This window comes from Toxotes jaculatrix, chromosome 1 (assembly GCF_017976425.1).
Source record: "Toxotes jaculatrix isolate fToxJac2 chromosome 1, fToxJac2.pri, whole genome shotgun sequence".
In the NCBI taxonomy this organism is placed as follows: domain Eukaryota; kingdom Metazoa; phylum Chordata; class Actinopteri; family Toxotidae; genus Toxotes; species Toxotes jaculatrix.
Window position 1 is genome coordinate 21,209,213 of NC_054394.1, and position 11,614 is coordinate 21,220,826.

The 11,614-nt window shown below is 39.5% G+C and overlaps 1 protein-coding gene across 1 annotated transcript; it reads right to left on the minus strand.

Annotated features, from left to right (window-relative positions):
- Window positions 1–1,364: 1,364 nt before the first annotated feature.
- On the minus strand, window positions 1,365–10,738 carry LOC121183213 (trace amine-associated receptor 13c-like). Its single transcript, XM_041040175.1, has 3 exons — window positions 10,529–10,738; window positions 2,593–2,958; window positions 1,365–2,298 (listed from the first exon to the last, which is right to left on the minus strand). The coding sequence occupies exons 2-3, from the start codon at window positions 2,873–2,875 to the stop codon at window positions 1,403–1,405; spliced, it is 1,179 nt and encodes a 392-aa protein (XP_040896109.1). The 5' UTR covers window positions 2,876–2,958; window positions 10,529–10,738; the 3' UTR covers window positions 1,365–1,402.
- Window positions 10,739–11,614: the final 876 nt, after the last annotated feature.

Here is an 11,614-nt window from a genome sequence, read left to right on the forward strand (position 1 = left end):
TAAAGGCCTGTCAGTTATGAGAGAATTTCATGAAATTAAAAAAAAAGTATAATGAATGAAAATATAGCCATTAAATATTGTGAAATGCTCTTCAACCTCATTTATATATATTATTACAATACTCAAGACTTATAGCTGACACACTGATGAGATCATTTTATGTTACAAACACATTATACCCTGAAAAGATAGGCCGGCACAGTATGAGGGTCTGCTAGAATCATAATGCTTTTTATACTAAATCTCTGTGTTTGGCATCCCATTCATTTAGTCTATACTGATTTAATAAATATACAGATCATTCTCTTTAATTCACATTTCCTCAGACAAAAATAAACAATATTATAAAATGCCAAAAATAAACTTGTACCAAATTAATGTTGTCTGACACATGGCACAATGCAAATGGCTCACGCAGTAACTGATAAAGTGCATTTCTGATACTTGAGGCAGATTATTATCACAAAAGACTGAAATTAGATGTTCGAAAAATGTATGTAACACCACAGAATCAAATCTATGGTATGAACTGTTCCCTTAACTGAAACATTTGTAATCCACATTGCTCCAAAGAGGAGGCAGTTGCAAGATTTCTAAACACACAAAAACACCATTTGTAAATTAATAGATGACAAACCTACTACGACATAAAAAAAAAAAACATGAACTGTATGGTTGTTATGGTTGTCAGTGCACCTCCTGGAGATACAGTAGCTTTGATCCTGAACTAATTGAAAGGCTCATTAAGGCCGTCTCATTTGTAAAGGTTCAGGAAAGAGGTTTGATGACTGAGGAAGGCGAGACAAGGAGACCCGAGGAGAGGTTGTGGATTGTTGTGGTGTTGTAGTAGCTACAAAGTTTATTTAGATGATGGCAGAATGTGTGTTTTGGTCCAGTCCTGAAAGCTGCTCATGCAATGCATAGATATAGGTTTCTTGGGATGATAAATGTGGAGGTCGAAATTTTTAAATTTGGCCTCTCTTTACAATTCTTAGTAACAAAGAACCACAATCCTTTCATGCTTGAATGACCTATTTTTGTTGCTTTCGCGTGGAGTTTACTTTTGAATTCATAGTTTGACAGTTTGAGACATGCACTGATTCCTCTTTCTCGCCAAGAGTTAGAATGGAAGATTGCTGCTGGAAACTGGGATTTGTTACCTTTGGACAGAGTCGGGCTAGCTGTTTCACCTGGTTTCTAGTTTTTATGGTAAGCTAAGCAAACCAGCTGCTGACTCCAGCCTCATATTTTCAGTACCAATATGAGAGTGGCATCTATCTTCTCGGCACAAAAGTGAATGTGCATATTCCTCAAAATTACAAACTATTTCTTTAAAGTCAAACTTACTGGAACACAGCTACAAAACATTAACTTCCTGTTACTGAATGAATTAATGCATCCTTCAAGTCTTCTCACCATGTGGGGGGGACTGGTCTCGCTGAAAGAGCAGGGTCACACCCTTCCTGAAGCGGTGGTCCCTGACACTGTAGATGATAACATTACAACAGCTGTTTCCTGTGAGGATCCAGAAGGCAAAAAAGGAGAAGTTACACCAGGTGTATCCCACCACGTTCCCGAGCACAAACACTGCGATGGGAGAGAAGGATGCTGTGAAGGCAAATGTAAGTATGCCAATTGTCTTGGCAGCTTTGATGTCTGAAAAGGAAGGCCTGTGAGGGCACCCTCCTCCTCCTCCCCCTCCGTCACTCAGACTCCCCTCTGAGAGCAGTTTGCGTTTTCTGGAGTACCGTCGAATACTAGTGAAAGACACAATATTAACTGCTAATGTGCCACCGAGCAGTGTGAAGTCAAATGCTGGGAATAACAGCAAAATGTTGGCATCAGGTGGGAGCTGACTTCCAATCAAGAGTGGGGTGTAGTTGCACATACGACTGCACTCATTGTACTCCAAAGTGAAGTTACTGCTGAAGATGAGAGGCGCGAGAGCCAGCAGGAAGCTTGCAGCCCAAGAGAGCAGGATGAGAAGCAGAGTTCGTCTCCGGGTCACTAAGGCGTCCTTGTGCAGTGGCCGTAAGATGGCCACGCTTCGTTCCAAGGTCATGAGGAAGATGGTGCTGATGGAGACAAAAGTGCATCCTGCGAACACGGGACCAATCAGCATGCAGGGCTGCCAAGGGCTCACTAGTCCACCAAGGGAAGAGGAGGAAGAAATCAGGGAAGTAGAACTACCCTGGTACCAAATGGGAGGAGCGCTTGTCACCATCAGAGAAATTTCAGTGTAGACAGAGAAAGGGACCACCAGGACACCGACCATCATGTCTGCTATGGCCAGAGACACTGTCAGGGAGAGAGATAAAAAGAAGAAGAAGGCTCAGGGGACACATTCAGGCTGTTTACTTGTTGATACTCTCCCGCTGTCTTAGTTAAAATTTCACTACTGAAAAAAGTGCAGTATTGTGGATTTTTAAAGCAGTAAAAAGCTTTGTAACTTTGATTCTTAACTCCACATTTTAATATATATAGTTATACATTAATTTTTATTATGAATATCAAGTCTTTTCAGGAAGGAAGATTATGCTGCCAGTTACCACTGTGGAGTATGTAAGCATTTCAATGATTCACAACATTTACCTTTCAAGTATCCCTGTGGTGTTCTTGATTGCCTTGTTTGCACAAAGACAGTGAGTGTGACCACGTTTCCAACCACGATGGCAAATGCCAGACTGACCATGAACACCACCGCCAAGGTGCGATTGAGAAACCCACAGCAGCAGAGGGTACAGAGAGGGGCCAGTGACTGGCCAGACCCGAGTCCTGCCTGAGCAGCTGCAGTCAGGTTAAATGGACTGTCCGTGGTTGCCAGCAGGACTGCTGTACTCCACGGTACACTGACGTTGGGAAGCAGAGCAGTCATGGCCCAGGATAGACTGGCTTATCTTTGTGATGTGTCGGTGGTGGGGCTGTTCAGGAAACCATGTCCTAAGCTGAGAAACCGTCCTGATGAAAAACACAAATGAACACATTTAAGTCAACTGTACAAACTGAAGAAATGTAGTAGACACTATGCCTAATTTTCTTACCTTATACATTCAGTCATGGTATTCTGGTACCACATAATCTCTTTCAGAAACAAATGAATTTGTGTCACATATGTTTGATATGTAGTCTTTTATTTCCAACCACAGTATTTTTTTTCCTTTTGTGTTCTGGTTACATGCTGTTTTCATGCCCCTAACACTGTTGGAAGCACCTCGATGCTGTCAGTACCCATGCAGAAACTCTAAGTTCAGTACCAAAAGTCTCTCTCAGCTGACAACTAAATACGCAGGTCCTTCAATCATTTATGCTGTTCATTGGGCTGGAGAGCAGGAAGGTACACACATCCAGGAAAACAAAGGGTAACAGGAATGGACATATTCAGACCAGAGCAAAACTAAACTAAATCCCATGTTCTCACCGTGGCTTTGAGCACAGAAACACTGTCGACAAAACGTCACAGGACTTGAAATCCTTTAACGGTTATCAGCAGTGAATGTGCCTCGGAATAATGAGAGGCTCTTGAGAAACAGAAAAATAATAATATTAATAATACTTGTGCTCGTATGTTCTGTGACCAGCATATTGTTCAGGATTTAATTAAGACCCTGAGGAACTGCATACGAAAGAACCGCAAAACATCATCTGCCCTTGCAACTTGTTCACATATGGTTGATTACTTTGAATATTAATCTTCCTCCAATAAATTAAATTCATTGGTGAAAACATATGGAAATTGTTCTGTGCATTACATTACATTGTAATAACAGATAAGAGCATGTTCTCATTATCTGGCGTTGCACATCTGCTGTTATCTGGTCATTTTCACTGCATCCTGACCAAAAAGTAAAAAACTTCACAATAAATGGCACGAGACACTCTGACATCTCCCTCAGTTATAAGTCGCTTTGGATAAAAGCATTGCGTTTAGATTGTCCTCTATGCACTGTGCATGAACATTGCTCCTAATGCTTTACTTACATCTTTTGTGTTCGGCATTCTTTATCTCATTTGTTATAGCCATAACATTTTCTCATAAACGGTACAGATGTGATCACTTTTCAAGTTTATCTGTCATTTACATGCTCACAAAACCATTATCCACAAGGGGGCGCTCCATTAAAACTGTCTCTGATAGGAATGAATGATCTCTTGCCCAACCGTCACATATGCAGATGAATAACCAAGTTACTGGTTACCAGTTTTAGCGACAATGTTTTTCAGAATCTTATTTAGCCACCTCACTGGTGAGAACAGCTTCCTTTTGTCCTGTTGTGCTTATAAAACAGGGCTTTCCTGTCTGTATGTGTGTCCGTGGTCAGTATATTTTCTGTAAAGGTTCTGTAATATCACCACTGAGTTTCAAGAGCCCAATCTTCCCAGCACTTAGAGCTTCCAGCAGTCTTGGCTACATGTTTCTCAGCAGTTCAGTTTTCATAAGTAGGGTTCTCCTTTGTACGAGCTCTATTCTTAGTTCTGTTCACATGTCTGTGAATGTTCTCCGCACTAGTCTGACGATTCGTCAGACTAGTACAGACTAGCACTAGTCTGACGATTCGTCAGACTAGTGCGGACTAGATAGACCGATGCGTATGAACTGATGAAGCCCCTTGGATAAGAGGCGAAACGTCTTCCCAGACAAACATATGTCCAGTTGCCTTCGATTCAATTTTCAAAGAGAGTTCTGTTCACATGGTACAAAATTCTTGTCTCAATCACCTTGTGCTGACATGACACATGCCTGGATTAGGTTCAGGCAACTAAAGTGCTTTGGTTAAGGTTAGGAAAAGATTGTGGTTTCAATTAAACGTTAATAAAACATATCATGTCTAAAGTCACTGTGGACTTCACCTGTACTAAACCAGGCCATGATCTTCCCTCAACCTTAGCCAAGATCTGCCAGTGCCAAAACATAACCATTAAAAAGTCTAATAATTCTCTAGTCACTGCAGTCAGATAATGTTTCTCAAGACTGGTAGAATATATTCCATAATATCCCATATTTGTTTATTATCAACATTTTTTGTTACATGTTGATTAACATTTCCTTGTTAGGTTACTAGAAAACTTGCTATTGTTAATTAGTTGTATATAAATGTCCAGTCACATTTCTCAGCTTCCCAGAGAACCCCCTCCCCCACCCCTCTTCATCTAGCTTGCCCACTCTCATCAGTCCATGGTCTTGAAATGAGCACACAGTATGAATCTCAGTTGGCCATGTTTCTGCCTCAGGTGAAAAAATGGCTTCGGCATAGAGGCTTTCAAATGCCTGCCTGATTGATACTTTTGTTTGCCTCTGTACTGTTCTATACAGTTGGCTTGGTATTTACTTGGTCATTGTGCTAGCTTTCAGAGAGGACAGCATGGAATTATGTTGTTATCCAACAGGCAGACATTTGTGTACAGTACCTTTTATGAAGCAGGCTGTTTAAGCACAGGCACAGCTGCAGCTCCGGAGAATTTAACCCTTGTGTTTTCTTTAAATTTGCCCTATTTCCTCATTGTTTGGGTTCCCATGGACCCCACTGCTATATGTGTACAGTGCAAAAGTGAATTTTTTTTTCCTTTAAATACTATTTTCCTCCTTCCTCTGACTTTCCAAAAAACCTTATTACATAGGGAAGTATGGAAATGACAATCTTCCCCTTTGCCATAAATCAGGCTTGTACATTTGATTAAGGTGACATTACTTATGTTTGAGGTCTAACTCCTTTCCTACATTAACCATGCTGCAGTTCCCATGTATTTAACTATTTAATATTCAGATATACTGTACATAAATGTAATCCTGGGTTTGCAGAATGATTCTCTGTGGTTGGTGAAAGTCAGATCGTGAGGACATCCATCTGTCTTTATGCTGCAGCTGCTGTTAATATTCAGCTGCAGCAACACTGATAAAATTTTATCTGTCTAAATGATCAAGGCCAAGATTTGCTGAATGTTAATGTTATGAAAGAATCTTGTGAATACCTGAAATACTGAGGATGGGTGGGATGGAAAGGCAATGTCAAACATAGTTTATCCTTTGATTCTGCTTCAGCTCTTCATGAGTGGATTATATTTATCTATGAATCATTCAGCGAGATAGATAGTGAAGATAATTAAAACATGCAGTGGAAATGGGGGTAGCAAAAGATAAACCAGCCAAATGTCTAAATTATACACATTTAACACTACTGGCTTGTAAAATGGATGGTATTTCCAGCAGCTTTAGGCTATTGTTTTCATGCCATAACAAAGCAGTTACTTCACTTTTAATTTATCTGATGGTACAGGTGGTAAAGCAAAAGAAAAATTATTTTTGTGAGGATAGAGGATGAACCTCATTAAGGGGCTTTTTGCCTTTACCTTGAGTGAAGATGACAGGCGGAAGTCTTCCCTGTGGCAAGACCTCAGGCGTAGTGAGACAAGCAGCTGACAGCAAAGACAGTGCACATGCAAACACACACACACACACACACACACACACACACACACACACACAGTTTCACAATCCCAACATTTTCACAATCAGTATAAACTGAGACATCTACCTGTGTTCTCCGCAAGGGGAAAATGAAATACTACACAGTACAACATGTCCTACATCTAGATGTTTCTTGAACAACAAAAGACGTCAGACGGCTGAATGATAGTTCATCATTTTGTGTGTGTGTGGCTTTTGTAGACTGTGTTCCTATTTTTGCCACAATTTGCAATCTGAAGATACCAAGAAAAAAACTGTCTTCGTGTTTTGCATTATTTAAAAAGAAAAATACTGATAGTGCAACATGCAAAAAGTCAATAGAAATGCATTTTGTCCCTTCTAATAGTAAGATTTGTCTTGCTCCAATTTGAGGTATAACTATGCTCCAAGTTTTGTAATTCTTGTAATGTTTTGGGAGATGTAAAGAGTGTGTATAATGTTGCTGTGGGCCACAACTTGAATCCTGTGTTTTTTTAGCCTAAAGTTGTTTACACGTTGGCAAACTGTTGCTATTAAAAGTATGCTGAATTAGTTATTAGCACTTGGGATGGACCCACAGATGTACAGAAAACTATCACCAGATTTCTTTGATACTGAAGGAAACTTAAAAACATGATGATTCTGAGGCATGATTGTAACTGCAGATGATTCTGCAGTTATAATGAGCTTGTCTCACAGCCATATTACTGGAATCTCACTGGCCAACAACACTAAATCTTTCAACCATTTTTACTCAAACACTGCAAACTTGCCTTAATGGTGGCGATTTAGCAGCTGTGCAATTGTAAGGAATAAAAATCAAGATGATTTATTAACTGTATCAGTGAGAATGAGTGTGAAAAAAGAGTCTAAAACTGTGCTACAAGTTCTAGAGGGCATAAACAAAAAGTTGGTCAAACATACTTCATCTTGGAGCCACTGTGAAACCACGAATGTTTGTACAAAATTTTGTGCAAATCTATCAGCTAGATGTTAAGGTATTGGAATCATATTCAATATCTGAATCCCACTTATTCTGAATTAGTTGAAACTGTGACCTAATGGAAGAGAAAAAGTCAGAGGATCATCAGAGTCATTAGAATTCATCCTTTAGGCGCGCTTGAAAATCAATTTCTTGGCAATCCCTCCACTTGTGGTCAAGATATCTCACTCTAAACAATGTCAACCTTATGGCGATGCTAGAGGAAAAGTCAGGGGATCCCCAGAGTGAGTATGACTGTGTATATTTGTACAACATTTCATGGCAATCCATCCTATAGCGGTCCAGATATTTCTGTGTGAAGTGGTACTGACCAATAAACCCAATATTGACATCCATAGAGCCCAATATTGATATCCATAGAGCCATGTAGTTTGTAGCCATGCCTACAGATTGGCTTTCTCTGGAGACCATTTCGCTGGAATAGCTGCGTTTATGTTGAGCTTGCTGTTCATGCATGCAGTGAATTTTCTTTGACAGGGCTGTGTCCCTGAGTGACAGATCAGGCATATGTAGGAAGACTGTGGGGGCTTGGTCAGGGCTCTCAGGCCAGGTCGCCCAATGCACAGAAGGGTCATGTGCAGTAATAATGGACAGGCTGGCTCAGAGCCGCCTGAGGCCGACTGCCACAGCACATGACCAGAAAGGCGACTTCCTCTTCACATCTTGGCCTGTCATCCTGTCTGTGTTTGTTTCCCTTGTGGTTGTCAGAGAATTGCACGAGCAACACATTCATCCACGCACAAACACATAACCAGTGTTACTTTCTTGTTATTGTTGTTTATTCTTTCGCCGTGTTAGTGTCTCGCTTGCAACTGTGACTATTTTTGTTTTCCTTTAACGTTTTCCCTGGCTGCAGTTATTCTTTCTATGTCTCTGCCTCCCAACAATGGTTTTAATATACCTCTCACTCTCATTATTCAATTGATTGTACTTTCACCATGGTTTCTGTAGCATTAATAAATTTTAAAATGTCTTTGTAAAATTGAAGAAAATTCTAGATTACTGATTAGATTACAGGCCTCACATTATTGTATAAATACTTTGTACATGACGGGTAACAAGGAAATACCTACTGAGTACCTGTAATTACAAATGGAAAACACAAGGAAACAAGTGGGCAACCAATTTACATTTAGTGGAAACCTAGAACTAAATTACTCTCTACTTTTTCAAGTACCCAGTATTTATTGAATAAACAGGGTACCAGTAGACTTAGCATATATGTCCTTTTGCCACAGCTATGTCATGAAAAGCCATCAAACTAAGTGTGCCACTTAGACATAATATTTGTAATATGTAATATTTAATAAACACCAAAAACCTAATAATAAACTTTATATACCTTAAAATTACAAAAAACTGTTTATTTTACGCACTGCAAACTCTTTACGGACGCTGTATTTACAGTGGAAATGGGGTGAACAATTGGACATTATTTTACAGGCCAGTATTTAAAAACATAAAAATGACCAATAAAACTACAAAATTTATATTTATAGCTAGCTATAAGGGCACACCCTTCTTCCCGGGCTAAACCTAACATTTTGGTTCCCAGCAACAGCAGTAGTGTAAAAAAAAAAAAATGTTAGTAATAAGAAGTATTCCATTTTTAAAAAGTAACTTACAAATTTCCTAAAGTTATTTTTTGTAAATATATCACAATTCTAATATAAACAGTTCTGTTTCAGTATCAAGTCCCGTTGTTCTCGCCTTGCTACCCAGTGATGTACAATTACATTAATACAGTGTAATTTATTAAACACAAAACTATGAACCCCTTTCTTCTTACCTTGTACTTACATAGGTATCCAATATGGTTTTTACTGTTACACCATATGCACTAAATAATTGCCCAGTAACTAAAGCGAGTTGTAATTTGAACAAACTGGTTGAATTGATCGCTGAAACTTAATGTGTAGCCGTGTGCATGTATTTCTGCATTTGTGTGTTTTTGCATGTTCTCATGTGTCTATGCGCTCTCCAGTGAATCTCAGTCTAAATTACACACTGCTAATGGATGTCACACCCACCTCACTTTACACAGTCAACAGTTGCTGCATGCCTGAATGATCAGACACAAAGCAGGAATCCACCTCACAGTTTCATTCTTGTATCTGTTAAAATGGTTTTAAATGATTTTTGAACTTTAAAGATCAGAGGTTGAAATTTCTTTTCTTCTGATTGATGTGATCTTCTCATGGAATCTTATATGAAATAAGTTTAAGAAGAAACTGTTTTCCCAAACTTTAAACTTAAGGTCAAAACAGTTATATGGATGAAGGGCTAAACATTGTTAAGAACTATTTTGCTGCTTTTGGTTAGCAACAGTTGATGTGCTCAGTTTTCTCAAATACCTTCCTAATGATCAGCACTCCTTGGTGTATCAAAATGCTAGACAATAATAATTGCAACAACTGCAGTGAACTGCAATTCAAATGCAGTGGGACAAAGTGTGTCGGTGTGACCATGTGCATGCAGGAATGAGCTTGTCAGTGTTCGTGTGCATCAAGAGACAACACATGAAAAAAAAAAAAGTACTTATGGAATTGTTATAACTAATATGTTCCTGTTACATTCCCAGGGACTAGCAGATAAATTTGTCTCTTGGGAAAGAAGTGCTCATTAGGAGCCACTTAGTGGAAATATTTTGATGATCTACAGAGCTGTACTTGGTAGTAATTAAATTTGTTTAACACCTGGAAAAATGAGTCAGTCAGCTTACAACAATACTACAGAAACCTTTTACTCCAAAGATGAATAGTACTTGTCAGTTATTAATAAGGCCACTAATAAATGCAAATGAATAAAGTTAATATAATTCAAGAGCACTAAGATTTAACCATTCTAAGAAAACAAATTATTCATGTGCAAATGAATATGTGGGCGCAGTCTCACACACATCCATTTTCAACCAATGCTCAAACAGAAGTTTGGCTGGAAAAAACAAACAAATATAGAAATTTTTTATCTCTGTGTGTGGTATTTATTCTGGAAAGCAGCATCCATATAATACCAGACATACATTCACAAACACATACAAAGAAAAAAAAAACAATAATAATGATCTGATGAGATGATCTTACCGGCATTTCTACTCTCATGGACCATAGAGCAGTTGTGCATACAGAGGTTGATAACAGGAAAACAATCCAGTATTAAAGCACTGACTTAGTGGAAGTAAAATCCAGTTAAAAATCCTCCAGTGAAGAAGAAAGTGGAGCTGTAGTCCTCTCATCATTCATTCTCCTGAGAAACACACAGTAAGCACAAAGCCTCTCACTCTCTCCAGCTCTCTGTCCCTGTGATTCAGCCTCTCCCCTCTCCCTCCTCCGCCTCTCTCTTGTTCTGTGGAGCGCTCAACCTCCAGTCCCCACTTCACTGCTCCCCCTCCCCTCACACACTACACAGCTTGCAGTCTTCATCACATGCACACGTTCATCCCCTAGAGCTTCAAGGTAAAGTCTGCAGTAGCATTTTACTCTCCTTTCTCATCCTTTCCTCCCACATTTGCCTTCCAATGTGCCTCCCCCAGCCCCGCTCATCTTCTCCTCCCCTTGTTTCTCACCTCTCCAAACCTCTCCCATGCTTTGTGTCTTACAGCTTCCAACACTGTTGAACTCTTGCTTTCAGTCCATGCTTTATTATATTAATGTAACTATTCAGTTATTTATATTTTCTTTGTTGTACGTCTTCACTCTTAGCAGTTTTCAAGTGTCCAACCTTCTGACATGGTTCTTATTCCTATGCGTTGTTTGTTGTAAAAGAGTCGCAGAATGAATGAAACGGAGGCAGAAATGGAAATAGAGCCGGAGCGATACACTACATTGTACTAATAAGAGGTGACTCTGTTACAGTATGAGAGTGTGTAAAATGCATCCATCCTCTCTTGGGCATTTGTTGAGTTTTGTCCCCATTGGCTTTGGCCTTGTGCACAGCTTTGATTGTGTCTGGCACACGGGTCACTTCCCATCCTCTTTGTTGCCCCGAAGAAGCAGTGACTATAGCACTCAAGTGAGACCCCTGTCCTTAGATTTGATTGGAAACACTGGACAACACGTTGCAGGACACATCACTGATTTGCCCTTGCCTTGACACTATCTCTGTATACAAAAATCTCCATGAGCCAGGCTAAAGCCATTCAGCAGCAACGACATTGAAATATAAATAGA